The sequence below is a fragment of the Haliotis rufescens genome, unplaced genomic scaffold (assembly GCF_023055435.1).
Source record: "Haliotis rufescens isolate VD_foot unplaced genomic scaffold, xgHalRufe1.0.p SCAF_18, whole genome shotgun sequence".
Taxonomy (NCBI): domain Eukaryota; kingdom Metazoa; phylum Mollusca; class Gastropoda; order Lepetellida; family Haliotidae; genus Haliotis; species Haliotis rufescens.
Genome location: NW_025963868.1, coordinates 13,291,632 through 13,314,672, shown reverse-complemented (window position 1 = coordinate 13,314,672; position 23,041 = coordinate 13,291,632). Strand labels below are relative to the sequence as shown.

Genomic DNA, 23,041 nt, shown 5'->3' with positions numbered 1-23,041 from the left:
CAACATTTTGAGGGGTATTGTGCGGAAAAGTGTTGGTTTGCGGATCAGTCACATGACAATCTCAAGACGTCTACAACAATTTGGGTTGAAATGTTACGTCCCTTGTAGAAAACCCCTTCTGAATGCAAGGCAGAGAAAACTGAGACGGGACTGGGCAAGAGCACACGCACATTTCAGAGTGTCAGATTGGAACCGTGTACTTTTCTCCGATGAATCTATTTTCAGATGTTTTAGTAATAGGCGTAGGATGAAAGTAAGGCGTCTCCAAAATGAGAGATACCGCAGTTATTGTTCACAGGTGACCGTAAAACACCCACCCCAGGTTCATGTTTGGGGACTCATGTCAGCAAATGGTACCGGTATTCTTAAAAAGGTGCATGGTACTCTTAATTCCCGGAAATATCAGACTGAGATCATCAATGACCTCAAAACACATTGTGAATGCCTTGTATTTCCGAGTAAAACATTCCTATTTCAGCAAGATAAAGCCCCTGCCCATTTTTCCAAGAGCGCTCGTGTGTTTTTGGCTGCCAGAAACATACCATTATTGGAATGGCCTGGTAATTCCCCTGACATGAGCCCTATTGAGACTCTCTGGGACATTATTGGCAAGAGAGTTGCTAGGGAAATGCCTACATCAAGCCAGGAGCTCTGGAATTTGGTAAAGAAATATTGGTATTCTGTCTCAAAAGATACCTGTCGTGGTCTCTTGGAATCGATGACTAAACGAATAAAGGCACTACGAAAAGCAAAAGGGGGTAATACTCCTTATTGAATGTACTTTCTTCTGATACCAATTAGCGCTACAATAAAAGTATTAATAACCTTGTAATATGTGTATAAAGTCTTCATAGCCATGTAAACATAGCAATGTAACAAACTTTTGTTCAGCAGCTGTACTGCCTGCCTGTAGGCTATCCATTGTCAAGGATGGCGACCAAAGAACGCTAGGCTGTGTTCACTGATAGCCATGTAATACAAGCTGTTCTTGTACACGTCTGAGTTGAGGAAAACATGAATGTTTATCAGGCACACATACATGTCGCTGAAAGAAATGAATGCTCGGGTGATCACGAGTTTCAAGCTTTTGTTGCACAACACGGCAATGTACAAGTCAGACGAGTACACCACACTTTCATATCTGTTGTGTACGGTCGTTTACTCACATGAGTGTCAGAATATAGTGGCTTGTTACTGACATAAAAACACCTGGAATTGATTTGAAAGGGATAACGGTTAAAACGAGATGTACACACTTTATAGTGATAGTCACATGTGGTGGGGAAAAGTGACTATACATTAGACACGGGGATACTAGTTTGTTGTTTTGAAAGACATTATTTAGTCAGTGTAAAGTTTCATGCATATGTATTTCAGTTTACAGAATAAACAGAACTCAGCTGATTGTAGGTCGGCGGGTCGAACTTAAATAAATTAAATGTAATTTTATAATCTGTTTCGTTCCTTCAGAAATTATACAAGTAAGAAAGTTGGTTGATCATTTACGGATAACAAAAACGTCAGCTTTAGGAAAGGAAATACATTTTACATTAAATCTCTTTTGTCACTCACAAGTCATGCCGTTGGTAGTGTTCAGGTTATAGCCTATGTTTCTGACATTACATATCATAAATCATGGACCTTCTCAAATATCAAACAATTGTTTTTCGTAATAACTCTTGAGACGTTAACCTCGCCCGTGTTACGAGTGGCGATGCGGTTGATTATTACATGGAGTAAACACTACATTAATTAAACTAATAAATGGGTCATGATGTGTTGCTTGCGGACGTAATAACTGTGTATGGACACCAACGATATTGTGACATCATTTTAGAGATAAAAAAGATCTGTCACCGTTAAAGTGATGTTATCATTGATAATTCTTGTTTTGACATACTGACAATACAGGTGGAATTTGCAATATGGGCAATTTAAACTATGTTTGTTCATATTATCAACTGATATTGTGAGGCAGGAATTCATGCAAAAGCCCTGAAGTATCCACTGAGGCATGGATACCAAACTGGCGTTAGGTACCCCGTGTCGCTGTGCAGAGTTGCGTCTCTCAGGCGCCCCAGTGCCGCCCTGATAACGACTCTTGGTTTCTTAGCACCACACCCATGCTACTGGGTTTTACGCACTCACTCCTTCCGTCACTAATTCACACCGATGTACCTGGTAGCCTTTCTATCATTTCACAGAAAGAAATTTCCTGAATAGATATGGAAAATAGCAAGTTTGAATCTGCATTACATGTAAAATTAATTAGAAATCTTAAAAACGTAAAAAAGCACCAAGCCTGTTCGTGATTGTATCCTCCATAACAAGTTTAGCAACAAGTGATGAGTTACAAGTTGGAGCAGGGGATCTTTGAGTAAACAGATAGCTGTTGTATATGTGGAGCCTGTGACGCAATGATTTTTATATTTTAACACACAATCAATGTTTATAATGAAAACACTGTACCAATCATACTGCTGAAGAGAGTATCAAACTATTTAACTAAGATGTGTCACCGAAAATCTACGAGGCACATATACAGAACATCTCCTTTTTAAGAATTCTGACATTATATATGTCAGTCCATTTCGCATCATCAAAGGATTCCCCTTTTCCAGCCTCTCTGAAACAAAACAAATATGTGTCACTTGCCACACAGTATCCTCATAAATCATCTGGATAAATATTAACAATCTGATGTCACATACTTATCGCTGTATATACGAAGGCCATGTGGGGACACAACGTCATTTGCTTATTTTATCAATACCATTTCTTGACAATTCCGCAGAATACTTACATTAGTCTTCCTGCTTCTTCCGGATCATAGTTTTGTCAGGTTTGGCGTATAGATCCTCAATGTTGATGTCATCAGCTGTACCTGTAGGTCCCGGCTTATTTGTCTTGGGTTTCTGCACTTGGGCGTAAACATCTGATAGAAAATGATACTTTATTTATACTTTAAATTAAGGAACAACAATCACGTAGTTAAAGTGACCTTTACTTTAATCTATTACTTTGATATAGAACTGCTACTCTCCAGTTCCATGCTGCGGGAACAGGAACATGTCAGTACAACACTAACAGTAACATCACACATTCAGGACTTTGGCAATTACACGGTCGATCAAATAAATTCAAGTCAAATTAAAGGGTATCAAAACACATTACATAGCTAACGTTCAAACATCTTACTTGAAGTCTACATAAGGCCACAAGCAGTATTCAGAAGATGTGATACATGGCCTCCCTTTTGTATATTTCAAGCTGGTGTGACTGACTGATATACGCAAATCGATTGCTGGGCGTGCCCACGTGACATCGTATGTGCGAAACAGGGATTTAAAATCATGGAAAAGGGATTATCAATAATTAAATAAAGTTGAATTGACAGCGTTTCATAAGTTGTTATGGTTCTTTATTTGACTATGGTTCAATATATTCACCCCGCATGGACGTTCCCAACAATGTCGAAACATGACTACAACAACAGTGCAGCATCGGCAACGGTAGAATAGAGGTGATCCTACTTTGAATTATTATTTTGTTGTAATTGAGGTTGTGTTAAGGCTGACGTTTTTTATTTCAAATGTACAAATTCTATTGAAATTGCAATTAGAAATTAGAAATTAGAAATTTTCTAAACGATATCAATGGATCGCAATCTGGTGAGATGGTATACAGTGATAGCGAAATTCCTAACCTGTTATCATGTGATCATTTGTTGAAGGCTGGTTGGGTGAAGTGACGTCACGTGACGAAATTAGAAATTAGAAATTTTCTAAACGATATCAATGGATCGCAATCTGGTGAGATGGTATACAGTGATAGCGAAATTCCTAACCTGTTATCATGTGATCATTTGTTGAAGGCTGGTTGGGTGAAGTGACGTCACGTGAAGTCTCATAAATATCATTTTCCACTGTAATAAACAATACAAAATGTTGCACGTGGATATACACTTCAATTGTATAACAACAACAATAAAATGTACATTTGTATTTCGCCAATTCCACATGAAAGCCTGATCATATTACTCGTTCCAACGGACAAGTCAATATTTAATTTGTATTCAGGGTTCTTGGAAAATATACAACCAACCCTGCCCGAATTCGAAGGCGCTCTGAGATTCTACATTCATGTATCCTTCTCATCCTACTGGGCACCCAATTGCGGCTGTAAAACAGGGGCCAATTCCTGAAAAGCTTGGTCAAGAAGACACCTGTGTATGACAGTGTGTGACAGGACCAGCTGTCATGTTTGATGAGCGGAAACACACAGATCTCGACATCCAATCTCCACCACCCCAACGTAGCCTTATTTGTGACCTGTGCGCTAATACATAGCATGCATACATCCGTAATTAGCATACTATTATTAAAGCATCACACAATCCATTGATCTTACCTTGAACTTTGTCATTAATGTCTTGGTCTTGTAAGACGCGATTTCTGAAACAAATACATTTACAGATATCATTTATCTAAAACAGGAATGAAACCAGAATATCTACTGTCATTCAATAAGAATTAAACGTTGTATTAATATGTGTACATTTGGATGAAATAAATTTGTGTTTTGTAAATTATAAAATCTCACTTCGACGTAACAAACGACAAAACCCTCAAACGTTTCCATACTAGATTTCCACTATGTCATAAGCACATGCTTTTGAATCGTCATGAACGCATTTTATACAAGAGTTTACTTACTCATTGTAGTAGGTATGTGATGCCTCGTGGTTGTGTTCATGTGCACTACCTGTAACAAAAGCAAGCTGTATGGGTTGTAGCGTTGCGTTTGTAAGAAAATGTCAATTGACGATTAACTCGAACAATCTTAATGTGTTGTTATCACACCCAATCTGTTTATTATACACCCATCCGTATTGTTCTGACGCAAACTGCAGGTCGTATCATAAGACCAAGGTATTGACACGTTTAGTGGTTGCTTTACCGTTATTCACAGGACGGCCTCTCCTTCTTCTTATACACAGAACACTGACGACGACAACAATGACGACTGCAACACCTCCCCCAACACCAGCAGCGATGTAGACAACTTGATTATCTGCATCTGTATAAGAAAATATCATGTAGGAATATTCTTCTTATTATATAAACATGGTCACTTTACCTGACGTAATACAGGCCAAATGTTCCCCTCACTCGTCAGCGCAGTGACGTAACCAGTGTTCAGGATACATAGATTTTTGTTGGAAGTAAAATAAATGGAGAATCTCACTCTCGGGTCTTTTAATATGAAACATGTTAAAACGAGTTGTATTTGAGTTTAAACTTTTATCGACTTGTGGTGATATACTTGACATCAACAGACGCGAAGGTGATATTCTGATATCATCCACAATCATTTCTCCGTTTTCTCAGTTTGTAAACGACAGTTACCAGAGTCTTTAGTGAATAAAAGGTATAGGTAATCGGCTTCTGTCTCAGAGAGTTTAGTGCTGTTATGCTATTGTAACGTTATGGTAACTGATGACGTCACGTGGTCTGTTAAGCATTGGGATGAAATTTCATTGAAGCGGTATCTCCTCGGGGATATCGCGTGATCCAAACGTTATCTCCCGTTGAAGCCAGTTATGAGTGAATAATCTATTGGTCCTAGTATGGAATATAAGTGCATGGCAAAACATTCAGGTATAATATAACAACACACCCCCTCCTTGAGGAGACTTGACCGCCTCTGTGGTCTAGTGGTCTAGTGGTCTAGTGGTAGAGCGTCCGCCCGGAGAGCGGAAGATCCGAGGTTTGATCCCCGGCCGCGTCATACCCAAAGACGTTAAAATATGGTACTTGTTGTTACCCTGTCTGGCGCTCGGCATTAAAGGACTAAAACAAGTACTTGTAGGCTCGGAGTCAGTAAACTGTGTCTGAGTGGGGTATCCATGTTAAACTGCGGCATGATATCTCATTGTGCCAGCACTATCAATCGGCATCAGTCCGGATAAGTACAAGCAGACACACACACACACACACACAAACACACACACACACACACACACACACACACACACACACACACACACACACACACACACACACACACACACACACACACACACACACAAACACACACACACACAAACACACACACACACACACACACACACACACACACACAAACATGCACGTCGCTATATAAGCGCAATAATCTTGGACGCGACGTTAAACCCAATTTCACCTCACCTCACCTTGAGGAGACTTGCTTGAGGAGATTTTGTCTGATTTTGCTGCAGTAGCTGTAGTTGCTGTTGTAGTTGCTTCTGTAGTAGTTGTAGTTGCTGCTGTCGCAGTTGTTGAGGGCATTGTCATTGAGTTTACTACTACGTCTGAAAATTAGTATTATTAATTCGATTAAATTGCTTGGTTTTGATTATTTTGATTTAACGAACAGACTCAACATGATCTTAATTTACTCGTACAATAAGTTTATATATAAACTGAAGATTGAAACATTTTGAATTACAAAAAAACCCAAAAAAAATGCATTCGGTCAAATGTTTGTAACATGGTGCAAACAACTGCCCTAAACGCAGAACACTCATTTCAAAAGAACCAAGACAATGCAAGTGCTGCGACAAAAAGTATCGCAAACAGGTTGTTCGGTGCTGAATGTATATAACAGTGCATACGTATAACTTTTATCTGAATAATTTACGATTATTCGGCGTCCTATCTAAATCTGGACGATGACCGATAAAATCAGTCTTTGGACAATGCAAACTATATAATACAGCAGTGGCAGATAACAATGACAATCATTTTTCGATGAATAATCTACATGTAATTAATTATTTGCTCTCTTTCTGTCTGCTGTATTTATAATATGAAGTTGTTTTAAATAATAAGTAACAAGATTCAAGGAGTGAGTGAGTGAGTTTGATTTTACGCCGCTTTAAGCAATATTCCAGCAATATCACGGCGGGGGACACCAGAAATGGGCTTCACACATTGTACCCATGTCGGGAATCGAACCCGGGTCTTTGGCGTGACGAGCGAACGCTTTAACCACTAGGCTACCCGACCGCCCCCGATTCAAGGAGGAACGGGGTGGTAATATGAATACAAATAAAGCGATCAATAGCAAAAACCATACCATTAAAACAGACCATGTGTAAACGTCAAGGGATAACTTGTCATTCTATTCAACGTTTCTACCGACCATGTGTAAACGTCAAGGATATAACTTGTCATCCTATTCAACGTTTCTACCAACCAAAAACCTAATCAATCACATAAAAGGGGTTTATTCTTGATTTATTGTTACTTAATACTTTGGAATATATTGCTCAGTTAAAGGAGTTTTACATTATATACATGAAGTATAATACATCACATATACATAATATACAATGACCATCAATCATTATGAATATAGTAATATTAACTTCCACATCAATGTCAATTTACTGTCAGTCATTTAACTTAACAAATAATGGAGTTCATCACCTTTTGTCAGATAGTTTACAAAGTGGACATTTGGTTTCGGTTAAAGGTATTTTTCTCTGTGTGTGTGTGTGTGTGTGTGTGTGTGTGTGTGTGTGTGTGTGTGTGTGTCCCTAAACTTATTTTTCTCATGTTTGATAGATGGACACTTCCCAAATACATGAATTATGGAGTACATGTTCTTAATGGTAAAAGATATTTTAGAAAACGCAAATGGACAGCTTATAGAGTTGAATCCCCATACTTCGCTTCTGTAGAGAAGAACTGGTATAACCATACGGTAAGTGATAATTTTTTACCTTGACGACCCGGGTTGTATTCTAAGCACCATATCAAAAATTTCAGTGAAAACAACATATTTACAGTTTAACTGAGCCGTTTAAAACTTCAAAGAGATAGCCAGTGTCTGGGTCATTTCATTATGAGTAAAGGGGTGGGTGGCAGTTGAAAAAATATTCCACTGTCTGACAACTGCGTGTTTGACAAATGGGAGGACCCCGTTCTGTATAATATTTCAACGGAAATTTTGTGAAATGAAGAAAAGGACTTTTGGTAAGTAGCGTATATCATGCTTCACTTATTTCCCTAAACTGGTCCTGTTGCGGGCGTCGTTCAATCTCATCCAAGACAAATCTTATAGGGGAGAGGTCTGGAGAAACAACAGGCCATGGCACTACGTACAGCAATGTTATATGTGCTGCCTCAAAAAGTGTGTTACAACATGTGCAACGTGTGGGCTGGCATATCCTGCTGCAACGTGACGTTACGCTCCTGCATTTTCACATAGGGTAGAACATGACCTCGAACTGTGTCGTTCCAGAGGCGTGCTCCATTCAGATTGCAATGGTGTGTTGTGTTCTCCCATGGGCCACTTCTAAACAACTGATGACGTTGCTGAACGGAAGCGTCGCTAAACCGGCCCCTGGACTCATTATTGAACAGCATTTTTCCCAGTCCTGTCTTCAGAACTTCAGATGCTATCTACACCTAGCTAGACGTGACTGACGGTGATGTGTGAGCAAAATTGGGCGAATCGCTGAACCTCGGTGTTGGTTGTTGCAATCCCCCAACCGGTTCTGAAGGGTTCGGTCACTATTAGATCTCAGCCCAGGAATTCCCAGAGCTGTTAATATGGCAGTTTGGTAACGATTCCGTAGATGCACCAACCGAATTTGGTTGTCTTGTTAACGTGACGTCACATATGGACGCCGGGGCAAAGACAAGCCATGAGTGTTGGCCTGCTGTAGATAAAGGCCATCGTGTTTCGCCATTCCTGTTTGCAGCAGGCCTACGGCGCATGGACGTTCATATTCAGCAAGCCGAGTCATTGCGCAAGCGTTACTTATGGTTAAAGCATAATGGTTTTGTTAGCACTTGATAATCAAACAATCATTAAGTGTTGCCCTTTCGTAGATAACGTCACCCAAAAAGGATATTTAGTTTCGATGAACATAAAATGCCTGTAAATTCGTTTTAAGCAACGTCGGTTAAAATGTTGATTTTTATTAAATGGTGGCATTGCGCAAACGTTATTTTACAGTCAAAAGAAAGGTTTCATAGCTAAATAAACATTGTGTGTTGTTCGGATTGAAACAAACACATGCGTGGGTATCATGCTCCCAACAAACGCACAAACATCCAAATAGAGAGCCGTACATTAACATGTACATGCAAATTGTGAAATTAGAGATGTAAGCCAGTAATGCTTCGGCCAGTATACCACTAAGGAAATAGGTTATAGAAAGACTCCTTATTATTGCGCATGCGCAAAGAAAAGATTGCAAACGACGCGCAAAAGAGCGATATCCTGATCATAACCGAGAACATTATTTGCTAGGTCTAGAATGACAAATTGTGTACAGTTTCATAATGTCACAATCTTTTCGTCAGAAAAGGCTCGATTGCACCTTCAAACGGTTTGGCCATATTACATGTTTGGCTGTTTGTCAAATGCAGAGATGGCAAGCAAGCGACAATGTGCCATCCGTTATTCCATATTATTACCCACCTGGTGAAGATACAGGTGGTAAGATACTAAATCCGTACGTCACATGTGTGTCGTACAAGGTTGACTTCGTTTTATTCGTTTTGATTGGATAACCATGACCTCTGTCACACCGGGACTACTTTTTCCATAAATAAAAAATCGTGAGACATCATTCACTTTTACAACTACAAGGCAGAACTGAGGCTATCTCATGAGAGCGAGCGATATTTAAAAACACTTTATTAAACCAAACAAGACAGTCACACGCAACAACTTCGGTTTGCATTCTATATAAGCTATGCAGCTTCTACTTCTACAGACATTATATCATCGAGTTATTTCTACAGGCATTATATAATCGAGCTATTTCGACAGACATTATATAATCGAGCTATGTCCATTTACAATGTACGACTACCTATAAAAAAATCGAGGGTCCCCCATGAGCGTGACGTACCCGAGCACTTTCGCAACTTTCAATTTGATTTAACGAACACGGTTAAACGTGGTGAAATGAGGTCAGTTTAAACTATTTGGACAGATATCTAGACTTACTTGGGATGATCCGGTTGTGCAATCAGTGTCCCCTTCAAAGCGTATTTTGTGGCACTGTTTTGTGAGTTGTTTGTTCACGACTGCACGATCAGATCACTCAAAGTGAACATTTCCGATACAAATCATTCGAACACTATGTAAAAGTGTGCCTGACTTCTGATTAAGTGGCCCAAAATATCCAAAATATGAACATTAACGTACATTCCTTATATCTAGCGTAAAACTCTGTGAGTAGATCTCGGTTGTCTTTTCTTATTCCGGTGGTGACCTTGCCCTTCGATTGTTCGAAGCTGTCACTGACATGCAAACAGACTTGAGTTTGTTGATTTCCCTCTGCCAAAATGGTATGGACATGATATACATTCACCTGATAGATCAAGGAAACCGAACTATTTTGATTGCACAGACGGGACCCCGGCAGTGCGAGTGACCAACTGCATGTTGGTCCGATATTCAAAGCGCGGCGCTAATGTGACTTTTCACCTTTTCTTATAGGTGTCCTGCGTACTAACAACATGGCACTTGGATTACCATAAGGTGAAGAAATTCTTCCAAAAGGATCTTGAGCGTCGGTGCTATTTTGTTTGCAAATACAAATGCAGGCGCATGTTGTAAATGTGTATACATAGAAATGTCAACAATATTCATGCGCAACCAGATTTTGCAACCGGTTTCAGTTTAGTCTGTGAAGGAACGGAAGTTGTTATGTATTTATACTTATATTTATACTTTCGCTCGTCAGATACCATAGAAAGTCCACTCGTTTCGCAAAAATGGTATCCAACGAGAATGAATGTTGTATTCTGTATATATCTGATCAGCACAAATTGAAAAACACCGCATTTGTTTGATATATGTGATATGTCCATCACTTTAAGATAATATAAACAAGGTTGAGATGAACTGGAATGGACTTACAGTGTAAAGAAGTGTAAACAATGAAACCGGTTGATTTGTTGCTGAAGATTCTTGTCCGACCTGTATGTTTCCGAGTCACAAGTAACGTAAACGCTACAGAACCTCCGAATCACATGCAGAATAATTACGTTCATGGAATCTGTTGATTCACCGTGTTTCACTTTCAAGGATTTACTCCTACATTGTCTCCTACTCACCTATAGTTAGGTTGTTGCTCATGTCGCCCTTCACAGTATTTGCACACCACCACACAGATCCATTGTCTTTTTGAGAGCTTATCCTGAGTGTTACATTATGTTGGTTAAATCCGCAACTGGTATTGATACGTCCTGACAGGAATGTGTTGAAAACAGCGGGGTTGATTATATCTTCTCTACACTGAGTGGCAGACACATAGCGTGTACGTACGATGAGAGCACTGTTCCTCGACCACTGTATGTCCCGACTACCTGCACTGCTGCTACACATCAGGGTGTAGGTGTTCCCTTCCGTTGCCTTGGTAGGAAATGGGGTCAGATGTAGAGAACCTGTTGGAGGAAAATCGCTTATTATATGTATAACATAGACAATGAAACCCATCAATCTCGAAGACCGGACGATGACTGTCAGGAACACCAATGTATTACTAACGCAACATTATTTCGTATCCATATTCTCTGTCAATACTATATATTAAACATTGTTACGTTGCTACGTATTGAAGTACACTGTTCGACTTATATGTGTTATAAATAACTCCGATATATGATTTTATCACCAGCAAGGACAAAACTGAAAATGAAAGGAATTAATTTGGAGAACAATTGCAAAACAACAACACTTACAGACATACAACCATAATGGAAGCATAATTTAACGCCAATATAGAAACTTAAACATTTAAACATACTGTTACAGATCGGTTAAAAGGTGCGTGGATAAAAAGAATATTAGGCATAGTGTTGATTAAATATATAACGTCAACGCCAGAAAATACTCGATTATCCGACGAAACAGATTCCATTGGGCGTAAAAGGCAAAATAGCGGTAAAAAGCAACGAATGCTGACTGGTATGAACAACTTTCAGCCCTGTTTGTTCTCATCATGAGCAATCACTGTCGGCGACACTTATATGCGACTTTATAAGTTCTTTACCTTCTTTAAATAATGCTGGTCATAGCAACCTCCGATGCTTGATAATGAAATTCCAATAATTATATTTTCTGTATTAACAATTTTGAGGTACTGTAGCGTATTTCTATTTTGAACACACATGTTCAATGTTAGAATGTCTGAATCGAGAGAGGTTGTACCATCGTTGTTGGCCTATTTTGTAGATGAGTTCAGTATTTGATAGCCAAGTATATTTCGAGATTATTTTGATGCTGACATATTTATGCTCTTTTATTTTTAATCACAATCATTTATAGTAACTGATGGTAAGTATTTTTTTCTTCTTCCTGAATTCAAAATCATTTCCTCAGGTGATTTTTTCATTACAGAAACGTTTTAATGCATTCTTCACTGGAAAATTAATTCAATTGCTATGACAGAATTCATGATCAGATGATTACATAAAGCCTGCTGGTGAGGCATCATCAGCAACTGTCAGTATTAAACAAGTGTGTACATTGCAAAATCAGTCGTGTGTATATAATGTAGTTGGAACAAATGAGATAACACGACCTTGTGGAGCTCCCGTAGCTGTGAAAGTTGCGAAAGTGTATTATTTACTGCAACCAATTGTGGCCTATATCTGGGAGTATACCTTAAAACACATGTGCCATCCAAACTAGACATATGAATGTTTGCCATACTATAATCATCAATCAATATTTGGATGACCCTGTTGTCATTAAAGTCTCACATGCTCACCAAAAACTATGTTAACCGGTTCCAATGTCAAATTATCATTATTGGTTTGTCAGCATCATGCGTCATGCTCTTGGGTTGGTCATCCAAGACCTGCATCATTTAGGGTATTTCTACAACATAAAGCTGACACGTCATGATGTACTGTTCTTTGTAGCAGTGTTTATGCAATGGACGTATGTTGGCCATGTACACCCAGTGTCTAACATACTACTCATTCCAGGTAAGCATTGCTATTTTGATATTTTTACCGTGAAAAGGCAGAGTTTCGTAAATTAATGAATAATGATAAATACACCCGTCCCCGACACCTCGAAAACAGAACACGAAAAAAATATAAAAAATAGAGAGACTCTTATATTGCTTTAAGGGATGAAATCTGCGACTTCTAAAGGCTTTAAACGCGATGTTTGGGACGTTAGTGCGTTTGGAACTCTACAAAGTGACACAGAGTGCGTGAAACGTTAACGGAGATGTCTTTGTATGTGCCAGTTACATCAGTCGTAATGCCTGGTACTGAGTGTGTCCACCATTGGAATAATGCTGAGTGCGTTGTAAAACAACAACACAAACAGAACAAGCACAACACCTTCTGCCCTTGGAATCATAAAGCCCTCGGATGACACCTTGTGGAATGAAAGTCCATTTTTTTAAGGAGCTGGCGTACTGGCTGTTAGCAGCATCAGTTATAGCGCTCATTCTGTCGCCGAGCCACACGGAGCCGCCCATTTCTCCTTTGAAGAAGGAAACGGGATTCGTCACCCAAACAAACACGACGATTACGTTTGGGAAGCTACTTGTGATGTAACTTGTGATGAGTTCACTGCTCCCGCTGAAGCTGATGACGTTGAGATACAATAAGTCGAGAGTACTTTGGGTCGAAAGTCAATGACCCGGATGTTGCGATCCTGATGATGAGGGGTCTTCCTGATCATGAACGTTTGCTGGAGGTTACACGTTGCTGATGTCGTATACAAACTCGGGACATTGCGTGTGAATAGATAGCTTCAAGATCTATCAATTGTGCTGTTTGTAACATTTTTGTTGAATCTTGGCATGACGAGTTTCAAAATGTGCTTCTTTTACTGAATCATAGTGATTAATGAAAACAACGAAAAGAAAACAAATTTATCGCTTGCACGTGAAAACTACTTCTAAGTGTCCCAATTCAAGAAAAGGAAACATGTACATGTCAAAAGTCTTTGCCATGAGACTTTATCAGTATAAAAAGAACATGTGGACTTTATTTTCATGTTGCAGTGCAACATGAAATACTTTCCTTCCACGAAATTTACTTACGAAAAAAGTGTTACCACTTATGCGTTTCTTTTTTGGGAGATGATATATAGTTTCATAAATCCCTATTGCACAGTGTGACTGTAGTTATGTCCACCCATTCGCTTTACATCAAACCATATCTACGCCAGATTATAGTTACATCCCTTATATATCCTTTTAGCAATATTCCAGCAATATCACGGCGGGGGACACCAGAAACGGGCTTCACACTGAATGAAGGCTTCTGTTTGTCTTTACGGGTGTAATGACCTACATCACACAGCACTTTGTATGTGGACGACTGCAAGTGAATTACACTTAGTTCACAGGATATGACGTGTATTGAAACCGAATCTGACAAAATACAGGCCTCTGCAGACATGTGAGTGTTACTACAACGAATAAACAGGAAATACTACCTTCATGGTCAATGTCGTTGTATTGTATATGTGTGAACAGGTTATAGCCGTACAGGAATCATTACAGTCCAGACTCGATTATTTACAGACCGGCGTCATATACCTGGAATATCACTGATTGCGGCGTAAAACAACTAAACAACCAACCAACCAACTGTTCAAAGTTACAAAATGACTGATGTTACATTTTGACTGTAACTTATTCACATGGAAAAGAGTTAAGCACCCAACGTGATAATGCATTAAAACATGTTATAATTTCAACTTTAATGGAAACGATGTTAATGAGATGAACAGTCTGCCATCGTAAGAATGTGATCGTTCATGTTAGACTCTGATGTCCGGGCTCACCATGGCATGCATTTGCAGCATTCCTCTATTGTATTCTCCAAAATGCAGTTTGTTCAGGCAATTTGTTTGGTATTTAAATCTGCAGCCTGCCAATTTTTAATTATTCCCTGTGAACATGGTACGAAAGAGCATGTCAGAAACGCATATATGGAATCATTCAACAGGGTTGTCCTTCAAAATAACGCGCGTCAACGCGAATTACCACGAGGAACATTGTCCAACCAATGCTGTGGAGGACCTTTCACGGCCAGGACGCGCTCCTATATGTTGTCACAGCGTAAAAACGGGACACTGCTTCGATTAGGACAACGATGCCATTTGCAACGAATCATGATGCGACAATGGCTACGCAAACGACGTCTGTCAACCAGAACCCTGAGGAACCGCTTGCATATCCCCCGTGAATATATTATCATGTAATGGCTTCCATATGAGATATCATATCTGAAGAGCTATGGCTTTCACTAATTGGTCGATTGACATATGCATTAGCTTGAGGTTCAAATTTCCAAATTTTAAGTGATTCAGTTATGAACTTTTACTTCTACTTCTATTTTGATTCATTTCAACAATCTAACGTCATGGCGGTCAATTATTAACATATCGTCGTCATGTAGCTGGAATATTGCTGTGTGCGGCGTTAAACAACAAACAAACAAACACAACACCTAATATCTAGCACGTGAGGATGTGATCGAGTTCAAGGAACAAATCACGTCACAGCACAGCAACGGTGAGGGTCATTATCTACATTGGTACAAAATAAAGACATTTTGTTAAAAGTTACGTTTTAATTTATGAACACACGTATTACAATATTTAGGCAGTGAATGCCAACACATATCGTACAGTTACGTGTATTATGATCGTCCCAAAAGTCTTAGTTGTTATAAAAATGCATTGTTTGTACTTAATGATTGAGAGTGCTATTGCCATAATGTTAAACACATTTTCTTACTGGTTTCTTTTGACTCAGGTAGGAATGTGTCTCCTTGGAAGCTCATATCAGTTGAAGCAATGGGTGAAGGGGACTCGTAGCTATTTGTGTTTGTTTGTTGTGTAACGACGCACTAAGCAATATTCCAGCGTATGACGGCAGTCGGTAAATAATCGAGTCTGGACCAGACCGTCAGTGATTGACATCATGAGCATCGATCCACGCAATTGGGATACAATGCATGACATGCATCAACCAAGTCAGCGAGCCTGATCCCCGATCCCGTTAGTCGCCTCTTACGACAAGCATAGTCGCCGTTTACAGCAAGCATGGATATTCACGGGTCGACTCGTAGCTGTAGGGGTAATTGTGTATGCAGTTGCAAACTTAATATAAAGAGCTCCTGACAGGAAGTGGCTTAAAATTCTAAGAATTATATCAGTGATAGTCATTTCAGTTTCGGAATCAATACTATCTGTTGTACTAAAAACAGTTTCGTTACTGAAACAAATATAAAAATATCAACCAAATCGGAATTTCGAATGGTATAAGGAATTTTGATCTTTTGAATAATTCTTGGAATAGCCTTGCTTAATTAGGTACGTACAATCTAATTGTGTTAACACATTTCGAATTACAAGTCAGTGCATTGTTTAAAGCTTTTTCAATCACATGTGCAACTAAAGGTCAAAACTGGCTGCTATTCTCGTCTTATTGTATCTGCACAGAAAAACGATTGAGTCATAACTTTTAACGATTGGTGAGTGAGAGGTCATGAATCGAAATGGGCTAAATTAACCAAAGTTAGCTTATACAGATCATACACATATATTGCAATGTCAACGTCCTTGACAAATAAGATAGAAATTTCAATCCTTCTTGAGATCCTTATAACTGCATTGTAAATTATGTATCAAATATTTTAGGAACCACAAATTGTCGTTTTATAACTTTGCTATTCGCTATTATATAAAATATTCCCTTCGAGCTGACGCGGTTTCTTTGAGACTTTTTGTGAAATAATTCGAGTGTTTCGAAAATTCATGGGGAAAATGTCTGAGACATGTCCTTTTAAAACTACTAACATTATACTCATGTGTACCGTACACGTAGAATATATTTAAAACCATCAAGCATGAACTCACCCGCTACATATGTAGTGAACCCACAGGCCAACAACACAACTGTACGCCAAACATCCATTTCAACGAACACAGGCAGGAGTTACTGGCTATTTTACTTAGTTTTTCCTCCTCAATGCTGTTGATACCTCCTCAAATGACGAAACTCTTCATTTATATTGAAATCGACGTACAACTAATGCATCTTCCCCAGGCACAGGTTCCACAGGACGCTCTGGTCCATGAAGGTTGTGCTCACCACTGACTCCTGCACGTGTCGTAAATATGCTGTAACACTGGGCACTGTTAGGCTTCAGCGAGGTCTCAATACATGACTCTTACAAACTCACACACAAGTCCGTGTCGACAATGGAGCTACACCTGAAATGCGAACCTGTGTTTGTGAGACCAGGAAGTAGTATCTGCAGTCAACCGTATCATCGATAAGCGATCTAAATATAGTCTCTGCTTTAATACCCAAGTCATCTTAACATTACCATCACGTGTTGAGTGTGTGAATATTACTACAATAACATATGACGTCCTGTTGATAGTCACAGGAATTGATATATTACATGCATTACGTGCTCATGATTGCTAGGCGTACATTGCATATTTACCGTGCTTCAAGTTACAGTATCTATGCAGTGCTGTTTACATACTCCCTGACAGATCGGCTGTGTTTCATAGTTAGATAACTCTTCAATACAAAACTACTTCCTTGTCTGGCAAAACACCGAGTGAACAGTGTGTGACCTAAATGTGTACATGATGTTTCATACTTTATGAAATATAGAGGTTAACCATCCTCCAGTGTACACTGTATCGACTGACTGGGATAAACAAGGAATTGTTCAGCAAGTATTTATGGATTGATACAAGCTGTAATAACAAGGGATGTTCACGGAGAACGCCATCTTTCTATAATATCCAACAATCTAGGATTATAAGTATAACCGACTTATTACTGAAATCAGTTGGTGTTGAAATTTCGTTGGCGGCGAGTCAATGGGTTCTCGGCTCCCCCCTGCCTTGTTTTTGGTGTGTGTTATAACAGGACAAACCAGAGGTGAGTAGATCAGAAACAGTTTGAACTAATGGTGAGTGCACGAGCAAGGTAATCATGTAACTAAGGGAGACAACTCGTAGATGTCTTGTTAAAAAAAACACTACTAAAATCACACTAAATATGTTAAATATGTTAACACAAATACTATGTTCCAAAACCTCATATCACCCCTGTGTTATTTAAGAAACATGTAGAAACGCACAAGCAGTTCTAGTCTTTCACAAACGTCTGTTTTTAAAAACAAAAATATATTACAACTGTTAAGTGTCATTAATGTTTGTCACAATATAACATTTTCTTCCATATAGAGCTGGTTGAACAACATTCACTCACTCATTATACAAATCAACCAGCAATACTTTTTTAAAGTATTTTAACAGGTTCTCTTTAAAAAGAAACAAAATTTGTTTTTCTCTCTTAATTATGACATTTATATGAATCAATTGCTGCCAGGTGCTTCAACATGTAACAACACGACAGAATCCATCGTTTTTAGGGAAGTAAATTCTCAACCTAAACTTAGTTTAGAATGCCTAAATGGGGATAACCTCATCACCCGCCTCAAATAGGCTTCCTACAACAGACCACATTTCCTCCATTATCTTCTTGTGACAGAGTAACAGAGTAAATAGTTTATCGTATGTCGATCGGTAATGTTTCCAGTAAAGTCGACTTTCAAGTTTGTGCAATACGGATACATTAATAATGATTTCATAATATATACATATACATGTGTGTGTTCCCGACAGTAATAATGATCATTAGGAAGGTGGTGTTTCCATATTGAGGGTATATAATGTATTTGTAGACACCGATTTCCCTTAATAGGTTCTCTACATCTGACCCCATTTCCTACCAGGACAACGGAAGGGAACACCTACACCCTGATGTGTAGCAGCACTGCAGGTAGTCGGAACATACAGTGGTCGAGGAACAGTGATCTCATCGTACGTACACGTTATGTGTCTGCTACTCGGTGTGAAGAAGATGTAATCAACCCCCCCCGCTTTCAACACATTCCTGTCAGGACGTATCAATACCAGCTGCGAATTTAACCAACACAATGTAACACTCAGGATCACCGCGCAACAAGACAATGGCTCTGTGTGGAGGTGTGAGGATACTGTGAAGGGCGACATGAGCAACAACCTAACTATAGGTGAGTAGGAGACACATGTAGAAGTAAATCCTTGAAAGTAAAGCACGGTGAATCAACATATTCCATGTGTGTAAGTAAACTGCATGTGATTCGTATGTCAAACGGAGGTTGTAACTTGTGACTGAGAAACATACAGGTCGGACAAGAAATTTTAGCAACAAATCATTCGGTTTCGTTGTTAAAATCCAAAAGTGTTTACAAGGAAGGTCCTTTTCAGTTCATCTGAACCGTGTTGACATTATCACAAAATGAGTGAGTGGGTATGTATGGTGTTGTCCTCCTTTTAGCATTATTCCCGCAAAATCACGGTGGGACACCAGAAATGGACTTCACACGTTGTATGTATGTGCACGTGGAGAATCGAGTCCGTGTCTTCGGCGTGACGAGCGAACGCTTGAACCACTAGAATACCCCATCGCCTACTCTCACAAAGACACGCACATGCTTATTACATACATTATACAAATTTATAATTAATTTTCCAATATGAGTGTGGAACAGGTATTTACTATGGTTGGTAAAGCAGGAGTGAATATTTGCCAGAAGTGGTTAATATCTCATTTACAGTAGCCCGGTTATAATACATGATTAATGTTATGATTATATTTTGTAGTTTCCAGATACCATCAGGGGTTGGGTCTACAAATGTAACGGTAGTATCAAACGAAAATCAGTATTATCAGTTCAATGAACAAGTCGCGGTCTTAGCTGTTCGTCATATATATAACTCTCTCTCCGACATAAACTGCCGCAGCAAAGATGTGGTGTATGTTATGAGATGTTCGGGATGCGGCGAAAACTACATCGGTAAAACCGGCATGGAATTAAAAGATAGAGTCACTGTACACAATCAGCAGATTAGAGACCCTGATGTTCGATGCTTAGGTGTCAGCAAACACATTGATGATTGCGGAAACGGGAAATTTACTATTTTTCCGTTTTATAAAGTGTATACAAGTAACAAGCAGCTGAGAAAAGAAACAAATGTTTATCCATTTGATGAAACCCAAATTGAACACTAGAATGTATTAATAGATTTGTCATTTCAATCGTAAATGTTGCACTGTTACTTTACAAATACTGTATATTTAATTCAAATGCCTCCCTTCAATTGTTAAATTACTTGGTGTCGTCGCTGGAGTGTGTAAATACATTATGACGTCACAGTTTTAATTATGACGTCATCATAAGTATAATGTTATTGTCAGTTACACTGAAGAGCTGTCATGAGACAGTGAAAGTACTATGTTTGAAACTGATATAAAGAAGATGATGGACTAACGTGGACTTTATTGTTTATATATATATATATATATATATATATATGAATGTGACACGAATATATATATATATATACTCTCTCCCTGTGACCGTAACAACACATTCGTGTCACAACGTACCAAGAACAGTTTTATCAACCAATATGAATCATCGGATCATCATGACATGTATAATATATTGGTGTTATATATGGAAGTTGGTGTTTCTTGATTCTCGGTCATCATCCGGCCTTTTGGCGGTGTTTCATTGTGTTTGTTATTGAATAGCGGATATAATCTCCATTCTCTATAACTGTTATAAACTGACGTCCAAAAGAAACTTTACCAACTGAAAATATAAATTTCAGACAAAGTATTATTTTTTTTCGATGAAGTCTATCTAAAACAAATAACCTAAATACAACAATAATGTATGCAGAAAATGTTAATGGTCTGTTACATGTTTGCGAGCTAACACGCGAAAAAGTGAAAAACACATGCACCACTGCAAATGCACGTGCGGGTAAGGGTATGAAACGATTGCAACGCAAGTCAGACATCCACAGTGATAAAAAATCACAAAAGAAATGCCACGACTCACAGTCGAACAACGTGAACGAGCCTTGGGTATGGTACAGATGGGAGCCACCCACGCCCATATTGCACGAACCTTCGGTTGCTTTCGTGTTGCCGTTACCAACTTGACGAACGGCGGCGTGTTGCGTGCCGGAGGTCGTATCATATGGTGGAGGGAGTGTCATGGTGTGGGGGAGGGATCTGTGGGCAGGAGAGGACACCGCTAGTCATCGTTGACGGAAACGTGACAGCTCACGTTACATGGATAACATTCTTCGTCCAGTTGTCCTACCATTTCTCCAACAGCAGCCACGTGGTGTCATTTATCAGCATGACAACGCTACAGCCCATACAGCCAGAATTGTCACTAACTTCTTCGCAGCCAACAACGTCAACGACCTGCCGTGGCCTGCACGCTCACCCGACATGTCCCCCATAGAACACCTCTGGGACTTGATGGATCGTCGTGTTCGACAACGACCACACTCTCCAGCCAGCCGGCAAGAACTGATCTTGGTCCTCCAAGAAGAATGGCGTCAAATCCCACGTGACCTCATCAGACGACTGACTTTTTATGTGTGTCGAAGAGTTTTTGCGTATATTGAGGCATTTGGTGGTCACACACGCTACTAATGACTTGTTATTGAACGTGAGCGATTGTTAATGTACTCTGCCTATTGTCCATGATCCTGAAAACTGGTGGGCTCTGACGTCATTCTCGGTCGCGGTATTATTGTCATTTTCAGTGTTGATTATGTTGATATATTGAGCTTCTCAATGCACTTTACTTCATGCATGTATGTTTTGTTGTTTTTGAGCAAGAGTGATTACAAACTCTGGTAAAGTTTCTTTTGGACGTCAGTTTAGTTTTCGCCAAAACGTAGCTCTTCACATACGATCGCAATTACAACAGGCATGCATTACTGCATACATGCAGATATTGTATAATAGTGTCTTTAACAATTACTTATGATTGTATTATATTTATAAACATCTTTTAAAGAAAATCACCCTTTAGTCTTCCATTTCTCACAAACTTGGAACGTTCGACGAACAACGATTCCATCATAAAATAATATTGATCCTTCTATTATAATTTGTTAAATGGAGATCCTTTAGGGTATTGCCTATTTATATTTCCTATTTCCCATTTCATAGGTTTTATATATTGTGTGGATGTGTTCTTGTGTATTCACGTTTTACTTGCCAAATGTAGTAAATGCAGAAGAAAGTAGTGCAGCGTCGCCCGTCACATCAATGACATCTCCGACAGCGTCAAGTGAACGTAGAACTTCTATCAGCGAAGGTAAAGTTGTTGTTAAAACATATCTATTGAAAGATTCTACTTATTTACTTGACAATTGAACTTTTTTTTCTATAATATAATGACGTACTGGCAGTATCAAATATTAATGTAAGTCAGTTTTCTCATATTTCACTAATGACCTTCACTGATGCAGGCTTGTTTTATTTCTCAATAACTGTAATGTAACTGTGCACACTGGCTGTGAGACATCGCTTTCGAGGGTTACAATATTTATAAGTAATGTGAATATATACAAGATTGTCAATAGACATTGTGTATAATAGTTACAGAACGACAGTGAATGCATCCAGATGACTAACATTGTTTAAAGATTATATTGCAAAATTATCGAATATTTTTAAAAATATTAACCTTTTGGCATATGTATTGTCTTTGGCAGTTTGTTGTTTCATATTGCAGCTATATGGCGGTGGTCTGTAAATACTTGAGTATGGACAGACAATGCAGTAATTAGCATCATGAGCATCGATCCAAGCAATTGTGATACGATGACATGCATCAGTCAAGTTTATTTGGATGATGTGTGAAGTATGGTGGCAGATATCGAATGCGTTCGTTACTGAAAAAAGTACAGTTAAAAATATAGGCGAATTCATCTCCAATATGCCTTTGATTACTGAGTAAACAGTTTCTTTCATACAATGGTACTCTTCTCCATCTGCCAGTTTCTCCTTGAAGCCGATAATTTGATAATCTAGACATTTAACCTCCGCCAGCGGACGTGTGAGTAGGTGCTCGTTCACTGATGGATAGACATGAAGACA

At 38.9% G+C, this 23,041-nt stretch overlaps 2 protein-coding genes across 8 annotated transcripts in view; one reads left to right on the top strand and one right to left on the bottom strand.

The window, feature by feature from the left end:
• Positions 1-925: 925 nt before the first annotated feature.
• Positions 926-23,041, bottom strand: part of LOC124125591 — a 66,317-nt gene continuing 44,201 nt past the window's right edge. Inside the window, exons 1-9 of one of the 2 annotated variants that reach the window (XM_048398244.1) lie at positions 16,912-17,285; positions 11,127-11,456; positions 6,215-6,352; positions 4,960-5,079; positions 4,716-4,764; positions 4,411-4,454; positions 3,848-3,925; positions 2,804-2,935; positions 926-2,626 (exon numbers count right to left, since the gene is read on the bottom strand). In XM_048398244.1, the coding sequence (XP_048254201.1) occupies positions 2,805-2,935; positions 3,848-3,925; positions 4,411-4,454; positions 4,716-4,764; positions 4,960-5,079; positions 6,215-6,352; positions 11,127-11,456; positions 16,912-16,969 (948 nt within the window). In that variant the 5' untranslated portion in view covers positions 16,970-17,285 and the 3' untranslated portion in view covers positions 926-2,626; position 2,804. Of the gene's footprint in view, positions 2,627-2,803; positions 2,936-3,847; positions 3,926-4,410; positions 4,455-4,715; positions 4,765-4,959; positions 5,080-6,214; positions 6,353-11,126; positions 11,457-16,911; positions 17,286-23,041 lie in introns of those variants that run through there. The other variant, XM_048398245.1, reaches the window with a different exon arrangement.
• The window catches only part of LOC124121871, a 247,368-nt gene continuing 241,733 nt past the window's right edge, over positions 17,407-23,041 (top strand). For 3 of the 6 annotated variants that reach the window (XM_048398253.1, XM_048398252.1, XM_048398251.1), the window contains exons 1-3: positions 17,407-17,956; positions 18,785-19,115; positions 22,167-22,256. In XM_048398253.1, the coding sequence (XP_048254210.1) occupies positions 19,094-19,115; positions 22,167-22,256 (112 nt within the window). In that variant the 5' untranslated portion in view covers positions 17,407-17,956; positions 18,785-19,093. The remainder of the gene's footprint in view (positions 17,957-18,784; positions 19,116-22,166; positions 22,257-23,041) is intronic. The other 3 variants (XM_048398256.1, XM_048398255.1, XM_048398254.1) reach the window with 1 other exon arrangement.